General features: G+C 47.0%; 1 protein-coding gene across 1 annotated transcript in view; it reads left to right on the forward strand.

The window, feature by feature from the left end:
* Positions 1–19,954, forward strand: part of BBS1 (Bardet-Biedl syndrome 1) — a 1,034,601-nt gene that overhangs the window by 958,950 nt on the left and 55,697 nt on the right. The window contains exon 15 of the mRNA XM_069644936.1: positions 7,944–8,078. Coding sequence (XP_069501037.1) covers positions 7,944–8,078 — 135 coding nt within the window. The remainder of the gene's footprint in view (positions 1–7,943; positions 8,079–19,954) is intronic.

Here is a 19,954-nt window from a genome sequence, read left to right on the forward strand (position 1 = left end):
GCAGGACAGGGAGTTTATCGTGAGTTTAGAACAGTGGGAAAAGAAAGACCAGAATGAAGCTCGGGTGGATCCAGACATCCCTCTCTAGCGCTCCTTGCCAGCTATGTCTAGGGAAAGAGACCCCAGAATGCCTTCAAGTAAAGCAGGTGAAGAACAAGGATTTGCTTCACACTAAAGCCTGCAGTGTCTGGGAGAGAAGCGATAATCCATCTTGAACTATTTGGTCTGGGCAGGACTTTTTTGGGTTGCTGGGTGGGCTAACAGGACGCTATGCAGAAGAGACGTCGGGCAAAAAAAGTTTCCCACCTGATTAAGGAAAAGACATGCAGACATTTATTTTGTTGGTAGATGATTCTGATTTTTACTTTAAGTAGCCTACCTTGTAAAACACTCTTAATTAAACATAGTAAAACTGACATCCAGTCTTGGCGTCCTTCTGACACCTTCAACAGGTATAAAGTTCTTTATATAACACACTACCCATTAAGCAACCCATGCATCAGATTCATTCTGCCAAAAACGTAGAGCATCACACAAAAACACAGCCCAACAACACATACACCAACTCTCCACCACTACACCTTTCACAACAAATTTGCCTAAAAAACTATCAGGCTATATGGTTGTATCTTTGGTTGATTTATGTTTCTATTTTTGGTTTGTAAAGCTTGTATCAATGAATTGATTTTCTCCCGCAGATTCCTCATCTGATAGATATCCTGATCCAGCTCTGCTGCTCGGAAACGTTTTCGACAAGGGGTGTAGTGGACCTTGACTTGGCTGTCGATCGTCAATCTGTCCTGTTCGATGCTCGATCGTTGGCTCCAGACTTGACGTCAGGCGTTGTATATATACCACGTCACTATGCCCCATACCTCAGTTCCTTTTTTTCACGCGCTTGCATGCTGCTTCAGGAACACGACATCATTGAGTCTTCGACTACGCTTTTTTTACTAAAATCTTTTTTTTTTTTTTATAATTCTTCGACCCGAATGCCCTCTCACTGGGTTTCAGACTTCGAGAGGTGCACCAACTACTATTCCAAAATGTCGGTGACCGACCCTCACATTTGTCTGTGGTGTCTGGGTGCAGATCACGACACAGAGGGATGTGCATCGTGCTCCAAAATGCAGCCGAAATCTATCCATGAGCGGGCCTTCAAACTTGCTTTGGGCCAACCGTCCCTGAAATCTCCAGCGCAGTCGCTAGTCTGGTTTTCCGAGGCAGAGACAGAAGCGCCCACCCTCGAGAAGAAGAGGGGAAAGCATTGGCGAAAAACCAAAAAGTCACACTCGAAGTCATACTTCCTCGTCCTCATCATGTAAAAAGAAGAGACATCATAGTCATCGACACAAGTCATCTCGTCGTCGAATGAAGTTAAGCCCTCGGCTGGACCGACCATTCGAAAAGAGTGGGATCATTTAAAAAAAAAAAAAAAGAAAATGCTCAAGATGTTTTTAAAATCAGAATGCTGCAGGTACTCCCTCCCCGAACAACAAACATCTCCGGGGCTTGGTTCTTCCGACCCCACGCACGCCTATCCGTCAACGCCATCATCGTTGGTGAGACCTTCGGGCTCGACGTCGAAAAAGGCGCATAAACCATCGATGGCTGGTCCAGCTCTTGAACGTAGACAGGCTGGCGCCCCAGACGTCACTGCATTACCCAAGCCTCGATTCAACGGCGATGTAACGGCGGTCGGTGTCAGAGAAAAACCCTCTGCACCGGCCATCTGCGACAGACCTTTCGTTCTGCTCTCCAGGTCAGGGTTCTTCGAATCCATGAAGTCGATTTTTGGCGTCGACTAGGACGATGACCAGGGGGACATTGATCCAATGTATACATGGCCTGGAGGTGTCGATTTATTTCGACGACCAAGCTGACCTCTTGGCTTTAGCCCAGTGGTTACACGATGCCAGCGGCCTGGACTCCAGATGTTGAGTTTCAGCAGGATCAGCCTTACACACACACCCAGCCAAATTTAGAAACTTGATGGAAAGGGTAGTAGACCCCTTAGGTTTGAAGCCCTCTTCAGTCCCTGTTCGGGACTACAAATTGATGGACATATTGGATGAAGTTCCTGTAAATGATCATAGCATGCCACTTAATCCGGCAATTGCAGACCCCCTAGCCTCCTGGTGGCAACATCCCTGCTCCATTCCCCCTAGTAAACTCTAACTTTACGGGGAAGTACAGGCTGGCAAGAGGAGATCCATCTTTCCTGGATCCTCAGCCTTCTCCAGAAGGGCTTGTTATGCAAGCAGCTACAGTCATCACCAGACCTGCGGCATCCACTTCTAATCTGCCTCCGGACAGGGAGGATAAAAGGTTGGACGCAATGGCCAAGAAGGTCTTTACTTCTGGCAGCATGGCGTTAAAAGCCACCAATGTGGCCTGTGGATTTGTGTCACAAGTCTAGGCGGGGAGTACAGGGCAGAGGCTATCTCTCACTGTATGCATGTAGATTAAGGAAGATTCCAGAGACAATGCTAGAATATAACAGATTAAAGGTACATACCAAGCTGTTCGATGAAACAGGTATTCACAGGAACTGCAGGAGCAGGCTGTAAACAATGAGACAGAAAAGGCAAAGACAAGCAAGTACGCTGGGCAACTTGGATTGATCAGAAATAAGGGTGTACTGGAATATGATAAGGGGTCTCCATGGATTAAGAAAAGCCCTTGGGATAGGTACCAGTAGATAACTCTTAACAACAGTTATACAGCAACGTCATGATTTAGGTGTGCCGAGGAAACTGTTGTACTCAGTGCAAGGGTAAAACTGAAAGACCATATACTGAGGCAGGTACGACTTCAACAGACTAGGTGAAGGCAACAGAAGTCTTCCCTTATCTGATCTGAACTGAGACCAACCCAGGGTCACACTGTAAAACGGATTCAAGTGGAGACACCACAGTGGACCAAGATGTATACAAGTAGAAAGCAGCGTTGAAAGAAATAACCAGGTACAGGACAGGATAGGATATCAGAAGTTGGAACAGGCAGGCTGCAAGGCAAGGAGCCCCGAGTAACAGGGCAGAAGGCAGAGGTGTGTGGCAAGGCTGCTAGGCAGGGAAGCCCAGAGGAGAAGGGAAGAAGGCAGCGGAGTGCGGCAAAGCCGTCAGGTGGGAGCCCAGAGGAACAGGGCGGAAGGTAGCAGAGTGCGGCAGAGCCGTCGGGCGGGAGCCCAGAGGAGCATGGTGGAAGGCAACGGAGTGCAGCAGCACCGTCAGGTGAGAGCCCACAGGAGCAGGGCAGAAGGTACAGGTGGGTGCCCAGAGGAGCAGGGCGTAAGGCAGTGGAGTGTGGCAGAGCCGCCAGGTGGGAGCCCAGAGGAGCAGGGCGGAAGGCAGCGAAGTGCGGCAGAGCCGTCAGGTGGGAGCCCAGAGGAGCAGGGCGGAAGGCAGCAGAGTGTGGCAGAGCCGCTAGGTGGGAGCCCAGAGGAGCTGGGCGGAAGGCAGCGGAATGCGGTAGAGCCGCCAGGTGGGAGCCCAGAGGAGCAGGGCAGAAGGCAGCAGAGTGTGGCAGAGCCGCCAGGTGAGAGCCCAGAAGAGCAGGGCAGAAGGCTGCAGCAGACTGGAGAGGGAGCTGCAAGTATCAACAGCAACAGGAATCAAAAGGCCAAAAGAGGATTTCCAGGAAAGGTCAAAGACTGGTAACAAGAGCACAGGCACAAACTCCCAGTGAAAGCAGTTGACTGACAACTGGTTCTGTTCAAAGTGAGCTTATAAAGGCCCTCCCAGCCAGCAGGCCAGCAGTGTGGAGCTGATTGCAGACTCTGGCAGCTGTCTTCAATTAAGCCCAGCTCTGGCTTCAGCAGTCTGCAGCAGTAGCAGCAGTGGTTTCTAATCAAGTGCTGTCCAGCTCTCTGCAGCCTAGCCTGCAGTAGCTTGGAACAGGTGACTGCAATCAGGCCCTCTGCAGCTCTTAGTAGCTTGCTACAAAAAAATGTATTTAGTATGTCTCCTCCAGCCCTCTGCCTTTTGGGCAGCATACATGTCCCAGAATGCATCTGCTGGTTTAACCCAAAAGCCAGAATGGAACATGCAATTAGATTAGTCCAAAACTGCAGCGGTAAAACAAGGAAATAAAGGCAGAGACGCATGTAGCGGTGCAGGGTGGCAGGCGAGTAGGATCGTGCCAATTTGCAAAGTACTTGGGTTATGGAAAGCCATGGAACAAGCAATGCAGTACATCCCTGAAGGTGAAATGCGGGATGGGTTTACACAGAAGGTGGAAGATGGGAAGGAGGTAGCCAACAGTCGTTGCAAACGGGCCTGGATGTGGCCAACAGTGTTGGCTGTTCGATGGGGCCGGCGATAGTACTGAGACGGCAACGCTATCTAAAAACCTCTAACTTCTCCCTGAATTATCAGAATAGGCTACCAGACATGCCTCTCGTGGGAGAGTTTCTTTTTGGCTAGAAAGCATGGGCAGAGGTTTTTCTTGCATCCCGCAAGAGGGAGAGGGGCTTCTAGAGGCCAGCAAGCAGCACCGAGGGCAGCGCCACCCTCTAAGCTGCTTTGATTTCCCCTACCACGACTTGCCTGTTGGACGGTTAGCAGAACATTGGCCCCAGTGACAGGAGATTACCTCCGACGCCTGGGCCCTGCAGCTCATTTGTTGGGGTTATTGTCTGCCCTTCTTAAGGAAACCGCCGGACAAATCCCCACTGCCTCCAATCCAACCGGGACAGGAGCTCCAGGAACAACTGTGCGCCTTGTTGTCGAAGGGTACTATGGAAGAGGTACCTCCCGATCAGAGAGGGTCGGGTTGGTATTCCTGGTATTTCCTGGTGCCAAAGAAAGGAGGAGGTCTCCGGCACATTCTGGACCTCAGGGCCTTGAACAAGTTTATGAGAAAAGACAAATTCAGGATGGCGACGTTGAGAGAAATTCTCCACGCTCCAGAACTTCAGCACTGGCTGGTGCCAATAGATCTGCAGGACTCTTATTTCCATGTGCTGATACATCGAAAGCACAGAAAGTTCCTGAGGTTCCTCATAGGGGACATGTACTATCACTTCAAAGTGCTTCCCTTTGTGTTGACTTCCACTCCAAGGGTCTTCTCCAAGCTCATGGCGGTAGTCGCGGCTCACCTCAGGAGATCCGCGGCCCATGTATTCCCGTACCTGGACTGGCTGATCAAAGGGAAGTCGGCAGGGCAGGTCCTATCTCAACTGGAGGACACCTGTCTTCTACTGCACAGACTGGGCTTCTCCCTGAACTTGAAGAAGTCCCATGCGACGCCAGTCGAAAGGCTCCAGTTCATCGGAGCAGTCCTTGACACCCGGGTGGGGAAGGCCTTCCCTCCCGAGGAGAGAGTCTGCAACATAGCACAGATGGTATACTTGTTCCAGAATCACGCCACCTTACCAGCGGCTTCCTTCCTTTGCCTCTTAGGTCTCATGGTCTTCTGTAATTTTCTGGTGCCAGAGGCCAGGCTGCCCTTCAATGGCTCCTAAGAGGTCAGTGGTCACAGTACCTCGGAGCACTAAAAGATCCTCTCAAGGTGTCCAGCCACATGGTCCACAACCTTAACTGGTGGATCGACTGCAACAATCCTTTGGCGGGGGAACCCTTCTGGCCTCCTTGGTCTCAGGCCCGGGTGGTCACGGATGCATCTCTGAAGTGTTGTGGCGCTCACTGCAAAGATTTGCAAGTGAGTGGCCTTTGGTCAACAACAGAAGCAAGGTGGCAAATCAACAGGCTGGAGGTGCGAGCCATCAGGCTAACTCTGAGGGCATTCTCCCCATCTCTCAAGGGGGACATGTCCTGATTCTGACGGACAACACAGTGGTCATGCACCACCTGAACAAGCAATGTGCTGTGTGCCCCCTTCCCCTCTGAAGATAAGTGATTTAGCTGTGCTTCTGGTTGCTGGAAAACCAGATCTTGGTCTCGGCAGTTCATCTGGTGGGGGAATGCTCTGAGCAGGCAGAGCACAGTCTCACATGAGTGGAAAGTGTGCTAGGAAGTCCTGGAAGAGGTGGTCTCTCTCTCTGGGGTACCCGAGCAGTGGCTCTGTTTGCCACAGAGTCCAACAGGAAGTGCAGACAGTTTTGCTCGAGGCAATTCCCAGCGAACGGTGCATGCGTGGATGTGTTTCTGGTGGATTGAACCTTTACTCTCCACTACGCCTTCCCGTAATTTGAGGTGTGGTGCAGAGAATGCAAAACCAATCCCATCGCTTGTGTCACCACTACGGTGATGGAGTTCCTTCTGTCACTGGCCTCAGCAGGCCTTCAGGTTACCACAGTCAAAGGATATTTGGCAGCCTTGTCTGTGTTGGAAAGGTCCCCGGATCAAGGTTCTTTCTTTACGATACCGGTTATGGCCCAATTCCTGAAGGGCCTTGTGAATACGTTTCCGCCAACTCCCTTTGTTGTCCTGGACTGGGACTTAAATCTGGTTCTGACATTTTTTTTGATGGTGGCTCCGTTTGAGCCCATGCATTCCTGTTCCTTGAGACTGTTGTCCTTGAAAACAGTCTTTTTACTTGCGATCACTTCAGCCAGGAGCCTTTGTGAGTTGTGGGCATTGTGCTGCAAGCCCCAATTCCTGCATTTCTTTTCAGAAAGATTTTCCCTTAAGGTTACACCGGGCTTTCTCCCTAAAGTGGTTTCTGAGTGCCACCTCTCTGTCCATCGATCTACCATTCTTTCACCCTCCACCGCACCCCTCTAAGGAGGAGGAACGGTTCCACTGTTTAGATCCCAAAAGAGCCTTGAGCTTTTACGTTGCTAGGACATCGGAATTCCGAAAAGCTGTTTGTGGTCCATTCTTTGTCTCGCAAGGGTCTACCCGTAACAAAACCGACTCTTTCACAATGGATTATCCTTTGCATCGCAGAGTGCAACCAATCTGCTGGTAAAGAGCTTCCTTCAGGAGTCAAAGCACACTCCACAAGAGGAGTCTCTGCTTCTACGGCCTTACAGACCGGAGTCCCCATTAGGGACATTCATCGTGCTGCCACATGGTCATCCTTGCACACGTTTACCAGGCACTATTGTCTGGACATTGCCCGCAGGGGCGGATACGCGTTTTGGCAGGGCAGTGCTGCAAAGTTTGCCACCATGACACTTTCTGCCCACCTCTGTCATCCGAACTGCTTGGGGAGTCTATCAAATGAGGAATCTGCAGGAGATGAGCACTCCATTGAAGGAGAAATTACTTACTGTAATGCTCTTTCTATGGATTCTTCTACTGCAGATTCCTCATCGCCCCACCCATAAGTTCTTATGACTTTGCGCTTCTGTCTGAGTGAAGGGACGCCTGCTGATGTCCCTGAGGGGACCGATTTCTAGCTGGCTAGCTGCTTGTTTTGTACACAAATGTTTTTTTTCCCATTTACTAATTTGACAGGGTTTCACCCCTTTGGGATGTTTCGCATTTTTTAGTTTTTTTACAGGCTGATTAGCCTGGCCTCCGATCATTTTTCCTCTGCAGCGTTCAAGCACGGGGAAAAAAGGAGGGGAACTCTGGTATGGGGCATAGTGACGTGGTATATATGTGAAGCCTGACGTCACGTCCGGAGCCGGCGATCGAGCATGAGTAAGACGGAACGGCGATCAACGGCCGAGTCGAGGTCCACTACGCCCCCTGTCAAAAAAGTTTCCGAGCAGCACATCTGGTTGAGGATATCTATCATATAAGGAATCTGCGGGGGAAGAATCCATAGAAAGATCATTACGGTAAGTAATTTCTCCTTTCGTATTGGGTGTTCTGCAGCCAGGAAACCTGATGACTGAAGTAAGTGCAACAAAAGACAAGGAGTTCAAGATAAAATGAATTGGCTGGAAGAGGCCCATGCTATACATATATTGTAATATTGTATGCATATCAAGCGCATTGCCACAGCATAGTGGACAAAACCTAGTCAATTGGTAGTGCTTTACTGGCATGATCGACTAAACCCAAAGTGACTCACTTTATCCTCTCTAGGTACATGGAATTGGTCCAACCTTCAAGCTGACCCTCCACATCCAAAACACATCAGCCAATCGCCCTTCCATTAACCTGCTGGTCAGCTTCCTCTATGATGAGCGACTGTATGCCATAAAGCGCTCGTTCTTCAAGGTAAGATGTGGTATGTCTGTGCTTTATGGCCTGACTGTGGGTTGCGTCTGTGTGATGGATATTTGTGCATGATGTTGGTCCTGCTGTTGACTCTAAGGTATCTCAATCATGTCTGAGTGATATTTGTGATGGGGGGAGGGGGGTCTGTGAAGGCATCATGAAGCAAGACCACAGACAACAGATTCGGAATTCAAAACAAACACTTTTATTTACTTAAATGTCAGGATAGAAAAATGATTAACTTGCACTATGCTAAGGTGGTATTTCCCCACCTAAATAAAACTAAGGGAAGTCTGAATCAAAAAGTTTAACTTAAGAATCTGTCTGTCTGTGCAAAACCTATACTTGCCATCACAACTAATCTATACAAAGTGTAGGGATATCAGCAACCAAAGAAACAGTGTCCAACATAAAGTTCTGAGGTTCTTCCAGCTTGCAGCTTCCTTTCAGCTCCCTTCCCCTACTATAAAAAAGTTCCAACAAAAAAGTCTTAAAGTTACCTTTCTTAGGTTCAAGGTTATAGTTTTATACCAATATTCGGGGGTTCTCTTCCCCAAGTTCCAAGTAAGACCGTTCCAAACACAAACACACCTTGAGACCCCTTCCTCAAGTCGGAAAATACTTCAGATCTCAGGGTTCCCTTCCCCAAGACTCAGTTTCAGTATCACAAAATGATTCTTGATTTTGTTTAGGGTCCTTTGTCACACTTGCAACCTCTTTTATTTGTGTTAATGTATTATAGTTTTCACACACTTTAGTGTTCAATATGCCTCTATTTGGTTCAAGTTTAAAATTCTATTGATTTTAGAATGCAACATTCCATGGTTTTACTTGACTTCAAAGTTTCATTTAGTTTCAAATGTTAAAGTTCCAATGATTTCAAAGTTTCATTAATTTTAGGATTCAGCCCACGATTGGTTTTCAGTTTAGAATTCAACATATTGTGGTAAAGAGTTTAAATAATTTCTGAATTTATGATTATTAGTAAAGTTTTCATTCAGTTCGGTGTTCAATAAAGGTGGGTTGCATTTGTAACACACTTTTAATTCAACCCGTTGTTTAATATTGCTTTACTTTGTGTTAATTGTAAAGCCCAGCCCCCTGAGACTTTTGAAAACATGTCTTCAACACCCGACCACTCCGATACAAAGTGTTCTGTCAGAATAAAAGAGTTCAATCGCTTGTGCGCCAGGTTTCTTACTTGTTAGAAACTCACTGGTCGTGTGCACAGCTTTCCCCAGCAGCATGGATCATACAGCCTTCTGCTTGTGATGTCAGGGCCCAATTCCTGCCCCTCAGGCACTCATGTGGCGAACTCCTGCCACAGGGAAAGGAGCACCTTGACCCCAAAGAAATTGGACAGCCTCTCCACACGGCTCCCTTCACAATGTTCAGTTTATTCCACGGGGAGCCCCAGCTCCTGCGTCACGCTTCCATAGATCTCCTCCTTCTGCCGACCTCCGCATCTAGGGATGTTTTCCAAATAAATTACCCTGCTGCTTACACTGACTGTCCTGCTGCTGATCCTGTCGCTCTTGTCACTCTCTTGGCTAGTGTGCTGGTTTCCTTTTATACACCGGCTGCCCCTTGACATGTCCAATCAGCCCTGCCGGACTGTCACCGCTCTTAACAGGCATCATCCTTGTCCCAGGGCCAGAGTGGTGAAAGGGTGTAGTCTTCATTGCTCTTGGTTGCCTCTTCTTTGTCTCAGTACTGTCAGGGTTTACATGTGGGAAAACAAGGGGAGCCGACTTAGAATAACCTATAAAGGTCGGGAGGGTTTGGGTTGGTCGTCAGTAGAGAAAGGGGGATACCATGTTTCGTCAAAGGGTTCCCTGCTCCCAGTCCCCAAGGACCCTCCACCCAGGTTGTCCTCCCTTGCTTCTGCAGCCCCAGGCTGGGGATCCAAGAATGATGGCCTTTCCCGGGCCACCTGTGCAAAGGATCCAAGGGGTTTAGAAGTGAGAATGCCCTTAGATTTCTCACAGATCCCATCCCAAAGAATCACGCGGGTCTTTACGAAAAGTCCAAGGGTGTTTATTACAAAGAATAGTCAGAATGGCTTGTGATCTCAAGTTCATTGGGCTTTCCCGGTCCTTTGGGGTTGGCGCTAGGGCGGGCCCTTTCCTCTCTCATCTTCCCTGGTCCTGAGTCCTGCCTCCAAACCCCAAGACATCCCTACCAGGGTCGTTAGTAGCTCATCGATCGGTAACCCTTATATGTCTTTCACTTCTATACACATCAGATGTTTAACCTAAGACGCTGGCTACCTGGCTCCTTAGTGAACTTCTACCTTTCCCTCTCCTATCCCCACTTAGTAGTCCCAGGAAACGGGGAATGGTGCATTCTTTCACCCAGCATCACCCTCACTTCTTTCAGACTCTCTCACTTCTGACTGTTCGCTGTACTAGTCCCTTCCACTGTTCTCTTCCCACCATGTCACTGTCCCTCCAAGCTCTCACTCCACCTTTCTACCTGCACCCTTCTATATTACTTCCTTTCTCACTCCTATTCCTATTACCACGTGTATCCGCAACTGTTCTATACTTATGTCCCTCTTTCTCCCTCCTATCTCTCACTCTTCCCCCACAGCCTCCTGTTGTGCCTGCCGCTCTACCTCTTCTATTCTCCTTACTCTGCTACTGCCACCACCTCTCTACTACCACTGCCTCCTCAAGGAATATGGGGCCCTACTCGCGCCTCTACTACCGACTACCACTCTACCAATTCTGTCCTTCTCTTACTACTCCTGCCACCTTCTATCACTTGACTCTATTTATTTTCCCTCACATGCTCTTCGCTCGCAATCTCACTTTCTTCTAACTGTACCCCAGCCTCCGTGTGCATCATCACGGTACACCTCTTTTTCTTTGTTGGCTTCTCTTCAGTGGAATGCTCTTCTTCTCTCTTTACGATGTATTCACTCATCCCATTTTCCGAGCTGCCTTGAAAACTTTCTTACTTCAATCCTAATTGTATCTTAATCTCACTTTATTGAAAAAGACTAGTGTTTTAAGTGTTTGATAACGTGACTAGGCTCTCCCCTACACAGTATTAATTGTGCTTCAGTCAAAACTCTAACAGTTTCTGCTTCACCTTCCCTGCTGCATGAGTCATCTGGTGGTTGTAACACTCTTAAACCAACCAGTGTTAAAGATTTTAAAAAAAGAAATCCAGACCATACCAAGCGCTGAGGATCTCAAAAAATGATTTCATAATCCTTAAAGGCGGTTGTTTCCAAACATCATATGATTTCCATCAAAATATTTTTAAATCGCTGGTCACATACAAAACTCATGTTATATAAGACCATCAAAAAAGATAAATGAATCAGATGCATGTACCTTAAAGGCCTCTCACGCATGTACCAAATTGTGACAACTTTAAGAAAAACCAACATAAACTCATTAGTGAGCACATGCTAATGTTTCACCCCTTTGTTCGGGCTTTGTCCAGGCTATACTCTTTGACAATAATTGTTAAACATTCATTCATATTTCGTTCCAATATTGTCCCTAACCCTATTTTTCGTACATCCCATTCATACAACTCTCAAATGTATATCCTATTTGTTAACCAACTTGCACAGTATATTCTGTAAATGACAAAGAAACGAGAGAGACATGGTAATGAGTGGTTATGAGGGATAACTGTTACCATGTTACAATCTGAGTTTAAACAAACACCATCTCATTACATGTATCCATAACATATTGCATCAATCTGGGAACCTACATCTAATTCGTTGGCCCCGTTATTAGACTTTGGTACCAGATCACCCACTACTGGTCCACACATCGACCGGACACACTCAAAAAGTATATAGATTTAAAATCACAGCAATCATGAGACAAATTAAAGTTTATTATAAGGTTAATTGTAAAGGCCCCTTCTTACCACACTACTTGTACTTGTTTATAAAATGTTGAATGGTAAGTCCACTGAGATCCAGACAGTTTAAGTCCTAAAGCCTATATTATATTGAGAGTGTCATTGTTGACTGGTATAAATGTCTTTTAACTTCTTCTAATGCTTATATCAATACTTTTCATTTATATAGAATTCCTGTACCCTGTTTGGCATCATATTCTTTAATCAGTAAGCAATCGTACATCTGTAAATGAGATATGCCGTCTTCAGATTGGTTTCTATCTTCCAATTCGCAAGTTGTACTGAAAAGATATGTTTTGGATTCATGACTTTAAAAGTTTGTGTCAATGGCACAATTCATATGTAATCATTTTTCACTAGACATAATATTCACTCATTACATATAATGTTGGTTGATTAGCCATTTTCTGTATTCCTAAACAGGAATCAGTTCACCACTTCAAAGTATATGCAATGCCATAGCCACATTGGCCATGAACAGCTTCTGTATCAGAAATTTGTAAGAGATGTATTGAATTGTGCCTGTAATTTTGCAATGTGAAACTGCTACACCGATGCCCCTGTGTTAACACCAGTTGCCCATACCTTTGCTCATGACCCTAGTACACCTCCTGCGACAGCTGAAGCCAGCCCTCCCCCTGATCGCTTGCCCTTCCCTATTCATTGCAACTCCCGTCCACGCACTGTCAGCTGTGTCCTTATCAATGCCCGGTCGCTCCCAGCCGATGCCCTCGACATTCACGATTTCATCACCAGTCATAACCTTGATCTACTAATCATTAGCGAAACCTGACTTCACAAAGCTTCTGGACCAGCCCTTGCCCTAGCCCTCCCTCAGGGTTCACCATCTTGAGGTGAGATTGTCCCATTCAGAAAGGCGGAGGGGTTGCCCTCATAGCGAAGGAGACCATTCCAATCAAAAAGGTGCAAGGAGAATTGGGCTTCAATAGTGACTACTTGCTCCTCAAAGTCAACCCATCTCCCAACTGCACTATTGCCCTCCACATAGTGTACCGACCACCTGGGCCAGTCACGGATCTTCAAGATGCCCTCCTACACACCATCTCCGATAATCTAAAAAAAAAAAAAAAGACACCAAAGCTATCCTGCTGGGAGATCTCAACCTTGGTCTTAATGACCCTTCCGACTCACATGCTGCCACCTTCAACTAATCCTTATCCTCCTTAGGTTTCAAACAAGCAGTCAAGGAGCCCACCCACATCAAAGGACGCACCCTGGACTGGATCGGCCACCACAACTGCACCCCCCCCCCACGATAACAGCCATTTCACCTATTCCGTGATCAGACCACCACTCCATTTGCTTCAATCTTAACATTGCCAAAGGGCCACCTCAGCCAATTTCCTCACTCCCCCCTGCTTTCTCCAGAAGCTCCCGTCGGCTCACCAAGGATAGGCTTTTACCTTACCTTATGTTGCCGGCCCTGAAGGCCCCATTTTCCAATGACCTGGATACCCTGGCCTCCACATACAACACCATCATCACCCTAGTGATTGACGCCATCACCCCACTCGCCCTCAGGAAAGATAAGCAGGATAAACACACAAACACTTGGTGTTCCTCCAAACTTCTCGAAATGCGGACTAGAAAAAGAGCTGTTCACTCTGCCTGGTTAGCTAAGCCAAGTAACTCCAATGAAATAGCATTCAAGACCATCTCCAAAGAGTATAACGCTGCCATCATCAAAGCCAAGAGCAACTCTTTGAACACTAGGATAGCAAACGCAAAATCAGGCTCCAAAGAAATATTTGCTATTTTCAGAGAGTTGGAATCACCAGCTCCCACCCTGCCATCCACCGCTAAAAACAAAGACTGGTGTAACAGCATCCGGTCTGCCTTGCTTGACGAGCTTAACACCCTGCAAAACAAAATCATTGCCCACCAGCAGGCCCTAAGCCAACAAATCTCTGACCTCCATTGCAATTCCCCCTGTGCCTCCCCCTCCTTTTCCTTTAAGGAAATGAACGAACTGGAAGTCATCGCCCTCCTTAAAACAATCAAGCCCTCCAACTGCAAAAGGAGTCCCACACAACTTATAAAGGATTGTGCCTCCACCCTCGCACCATTCCTTACAGCCTTTATCAATGCCTCCTTCAAATCTGGGCTTGTCCCAGCATGCCTCAAAGAAGCCTGGGTAAGCCCGCTCTTGAAGAAACCTGCACTCGACCCAACCATCCCAGGCAACTACTGGCCTATTACCACAGGCCCTTTCCTTCTGAAACTCCTTGACAAAGCAGCCTACCTGCAGGTCCAAAATTTCTTGAAAGCCAATAACCTTCTCGGTTTACACCAGTCGGGTTTCCGTCCCGGCCATGGGACCGAAACCGCACTTTTAGACCTTTTAAAAATCAGATGGATGATCTCAGAGATGCAGGCAAGGCAGCACTCTTCCTACTACTCGACTTATCAGCATCTTTTTACTTGGTGGATCGTAATACCCTCTGCCACCATCTCTTCTCCACTGCCAATGTCTCCCCTAATGCTACAGCTTGGATTTCATCCTTTCTCCAGGGAAGAGTTATAAAAGTCTCTCTGACCAAGCTTGCGCTAACCCTGATCTGATCAAATGCGGAGTCCCACAGGGCTCCTGCATTTCACCCACCCTTTACAACCTATTCATGAGGCCTCTATTCAACTTCCTGGACGTGTTCAGCTTCTCGTACACCAACTGTGCTGATGACATGCAGGTCCTCATCCCCATCACTGGCGACTATCAATCAGACAGAGAAAAGCTAAACTCCCCTTACTCCAAAATTCAAACCTGGATGGCATAAAATTGGCTTTGCCTTAACGGTGAAAAAAATTGGATCTCTGGCAACCTTAAAGAAACTCAATGAAAAGTACAGCTCTTTTACCTTTGACAATACTCCAATACCCGTTTCACAGGTGGTCAAAACCCTGGGAGTCTTCCTGGATTCCAACCTTACAATGAGCAGAAGTCAACTCCATTGCGTCTGCTGCGGCATACCACTCTAAATTACTCAATGCAGCCAGACCCTTCTTGACTAAACAGAACTGCCTCACCATAGCAAGGGCTATAATCGGGTATGGCTGGATTAGTGCAACACTCTCCTAACAGGCACTTCCGCAAAAAATGTCAGAAAACTCCAGGTCATCCAAAACAATGCCCTTCGGGCAGCTACCGGCATCTCCAAAAGGGAACACATCTCAGCTACCAGGAAACGAGTCCACTGGCTCCCTATCGAGGAACTCATCATTTTCAAAACTCTCACCCTTATACAAATGTCTCCATAACCTTGCCCCCCTTTACCTCTCCCAGAGATTTGTTAAACCCACCACAGACAGACCGACCAGAAGTGCCTACACTAACCTGAGCACCATTCTTAAAACGCTTAGGACCCCCACAGGAGGATCCAGCTTCCCTTTCATTGCCGCAACTCAATGGAACGCCCTACCACCGCACTTGAGGAGCACTGAATCACACACAGCCTTACGGAAAGACATTAAAACGCTGCTGTTTGTATAAAGGGGCCTGCTTGCCTCTGTTGCCCCTCTTTCTGCTGCTTTCATTGCAACCCTGCACGGCAACCTCTCTGCTATTTTATGATTTATGCAACACAAAAATCAACAATGTACCTGCTCACTTCACTATGTTAGGTTTTGCTCTCTGCAACCCATGAGCAAGCCTTCTTACCTGTAACTAAGTCACTTTCTTGCAACAGCGCCTCGATGCCCTTGGACTGTAGTGCACTTTACAAATCCCCCAAAAAATGATAATAATAATAATTGGATAGGCTATCTTTCCTTCCAAACTCATCTGTGATTTTGCGCAATGTTTCAGCTTAGTTTGCAGCCCCGTCCCGGATTCAGGAGCTCTGGCGCCATCTTGTTTATTATTTTTTATAGTGTCACGGTTGTGACATCCCTGATGCTATTATGTCATACATTTCATGACGTCATCGCATCATTCCGCCATTTTAATTGCCGTGAAATGGTGCACGGTAGCATCCGCACACAGGTCAATGCAAACTTAATTGTATCCATTTACACTAAATTCATACTCCTCATTAGTTTAAATAAAACTTCATTGAAGTCTCATGTTATATTCAGTGTATTTTGGCATCATTTTTAAGGCTTTCTCATTGTTCCAATTATTGTATGTTTTCACATAATTCCCTCACTCTGTTGTATGTGCATTATCCAATTGTGAACATTAATATGCTCATTTATATTTAATTCTCTTGATTCCAAGTGATCATTAGTGTTATATCTCTCCTGCTATACTTGGACAGTCCAACTATGTATATAAGAAATATGACCACTATACATTGGTTTATGGTAACCCCATACTTAACCATGGCCCGAAGCATTTTTGCGTTATTTCAAAATTGTTATAATTCTGATTAATTGATATCGTCAGATGCGTAAAGTATTTTGATAAATCACCATTTAACTTCTAGTGACAGACTATACTGGTGTCCAGTTCGAGGTGCCAATCAACAGCAGTGAAAATGGCCCCACAGGACATAATAAATAGTATTTATGCCAAGTGAGTCTATGAAATCATATCATTGCAAGTACATACAGTGCCCCTTGTGCAGATCAAGAAACAAAGTGAGTTAAACATTCAACCAAGTAATCTTCACTCCTCCTACTTCATATAAAGGTTTGCATTTCTGTATCCTTGTTTAATCCGAGTGTGGAACATTTTAATTTACATATCAGTTTAGCCTCTTCCTGTCTGAAGCTCATTTCGCGATCCCCCAGTCTTGCATTTGGATGTATATGTTTGACTCCAATGAATTTCATCTGATCTTTGTTGTCCATCTGGTGTTCCAGAGCACAGTGGCCCTGTATTGGCAGACTTCTCTCCGGATTGGTGGCCATATTCAAATGTTCCCTAGTACGAAATCTCAATTATCTTATAGTTGATCCTACATATAGATAGTTGCATACACAAATTACTATATAAGTGACATATTTAGTTCATATTTCGTTCTACAATTAATGAAGTCACGTATTTGCATGTGTTGGTTACCCCCTGTAACATAGTTTTGTACACTATTCAAAGCATGTTTACACTTTGTGCAATTCATACACTTAAAGAATCCCTTCAAAGGCTTCCCACTCATAGCACCTCTTGTGGCAGACTCCGTCTTTAACGATTATAAAATAAGTTTTTTGAGATACTCCGCGCTTGGTATGGTCTGGATTTCATTTTTTTAAATCTCATTGTAGTTTTTAATTCTTGTCTATTGTACTACTATTTTCATTCATTTGTACTGTAAAATTGGTTTTGTACAGCACCTTGGAGTAATTCGCTATATAAATGAAAAATAAATACAAAATAAATTCGAAATACAAAATATTTACTCACAATTTCTACTAGCGCCACTACCTCTGCTCCACTCTTCTCTCTCACACAACCACAGACCCCCTCTCACCAATAGTTTCTGCACTGCTTTCTGCTTTCGCCTCCTCTGGTCTCTTGGACATTCTTCTCCACCGCCTGTCCTCACCCAACTAACCCACACCACACAAGTCACATGCACCTTTCTGCTCCAACGATTGGATACTCGCCCTGTACAATCACTTACCTGGCTCAAGGGGGTGTGGTAAGAGAAGTGCTTAGGGAGGCTTCAGAAAAGGGCTTGTAATCCCTCCCCCCTTTGTTGGCAGCAACTTTGGCAAGGAAAGGGAAAAAGCTTCTTAGGAACCAGGGAATGTTTGGGGTGGACTTGCCTCCCTTCCCTGACGCTGCTTGTAAGTCGGCCTTGTCACACATTCCAGATTTTCTTTGTTGATATTTCACCAAGAGTTCCAGTAATGTCTCATGCCAGCATCCCAATGCACTGGGAATAGCGGACCCTGAAGTCTGCGCTATTGGAAATTATTCTGTTGTTGGTCACTAGAAATATGAATCTATTTAAGAAATCCTTAGACAGTGTTCTTTTTCCATTTCACTCCTGCCTTCCGACGGAGATCAGCTATACATGCAGAACATAGCATCTATAAGTGCGCATCTAAATCGTGGCAGTTTCTTAAAATCCTTGTGTAATGAACCCTGGTGTGGATATACTTCATTATTGTTACACGCTCCCCGTGCAAACCCTTACCTGATAGGGGCTGGTGTCTGTACCCACGCTGGCGACATCCCCGAAGGGCCCTGCGGCCTCCCGATAGGGCTGCGACCCTGCAGCGTCGCCCGATTCCTCTGCGCGCCAACATGATGGTGCACAATGATGCTGACGCTCACGGCATCATTACATCGTCACGCCCGGTCTCCATGGCAATGTGTCATGGTCCAACAGTCTCGTTGTGACTGCGATGTTCCATAAAAGTCAATCGGTCCAGCAGAGGAGTGCATCCCAATGCTCTCTGTGACCCTGTCTGTCTCTCATCCTATTTTTTCAGCGTGTCAACCTGCCTTGCTCTCCTGCAGCCGGTCATTGCCATGCCTCCCTCTCCTGTAGTTTGTCTTTACCCTACCTCCCTCCTGCAGCTCGTCAGCCTGCCTTGCTCTCCTGCAACATGTCTTTGTCCATACTCCCTTCTCCAGCTTTTCATTGCCCAGCCTACCTTGCAGCCAGTTTGCCTTATTCTACTCTATATCCTGCCTACTTACATTTGTCCAGTCTGATCCCTGGGCCTGCTGCAGCTCTTTGTCTCCCTTTCCTGAATGGTGGTCCACATGCCGCAAGAATCATCAGCACATGCAAGATCAGTCCTTGCACTGTCTCTTCACCATGCTAGCACTGGGAGGCATGTCAGCGGTGTGGAGAGTCTGGCCCTGGCTACCCCTGATTGTGTGCAATCACAGGGAGAGAAAGGGTTAGGTCCTTACCATCACTTGCTCTGCGAAACAAACTTGGACCTTTCTCAAAGATCAGCGAGCCGAACACCATTAAGGCCTTCAGGAATTGTGCGCCCGTGAGATCAGGTGCTTGACAATTATGCACAGGGTCCATCAAATGACTTGATAAAACTGCCAGTTACCGGACTGCTCGATTCATCCTGAACTGATATCAGGCTGATAGAGTTTCTGGCGTAGTGGAGGGTTCTTTTGGTACCCAGCAGGAGGTCACGCCTCGAGTTTGTGAGCTTCATGGGGACCATTCAAGGGCTGTCTTCTCTGGCTCTTTAAGTACACATGTGACCTTTCTGCCCATCTGTGTGCTTTGTGTGAACTCCACAGTCAGTCCTTCGGTCTGGAGCTCCCTTTCAAACCAGAGAAAACTGGTAAGGTACCAGAGAGGGGGCACCAAGACCTTAGCAATGCTCTGCACAAGGCAAGCTAACCTTGGAATTGATCAGGCTTCAGCTTAATCAACAGGGGTCGTACCGACAGTCCATCCTCTTGAGGTTCAGCCAAGCTCCTTCCATAAACATGTCCTTTGTTGCCAGAGGCTTTGGTGGCATACAGGATTCCTTTGGTACTGCTGTCGACTGCTCCTTTCTTGCGGGCTGCAGCTGCTGGCAATCACTGGAGTAGTCACAAGATGCAGCATGCTTGTGAACGTGCCAGGCCTGATTCCCCCGATACTGAAGTTGTGGTTTCTGAAAAAGAGGCACCACAGGGGGCATGGCCTGGCAAGACTCTGTAGAAAGTGTCTTCCTGAGAGCCTCCAGATGGCGGTGGGCCTGACTGAGCCACAATACCAGACCAGTGACTCCTCCCCCCCACTACACCCCCACGGTCACTGAGCTGGGTACATTCTGATGCCTTAAGATATCCTGATTGATGGGCTTTGTGAGCAACTGGGGTGTTTGCCGCAATCCACAATAGAGAGGACATCTTTACTGCGACAAACGGCCCTCTCAAGATGGCACACAAAACCTATGTCGCTGAGAGATGGAGTAAGCAGATCTGGTGCTGAATAAGCTGCTCTGGTGGAACTACCCCCAACTGTCCCTCCACCCCAACTCCCCCCCTCCTCCAGGTACCTGTGTGGCAGCTGCTGTTCCTTGCCATAATCCTGGTCAGAGTGTCCCTTTGCTCCCAT

Source organism: Ambystoma mexicanum, chromosome 2p, assembly GCF_040938575.1.
Source record: "Ambystoma mexicanum isolate Mex_15411 chromosome 2p, UKY_AmexF1_1, whole genome shotgun sequence".
Lineage (NCBI taxonomy): Eukaryota > Metazoa > Chordata > Amphibia > Caudata > Ambystomatidae > Ambystoma > Ambystoma mexicanum.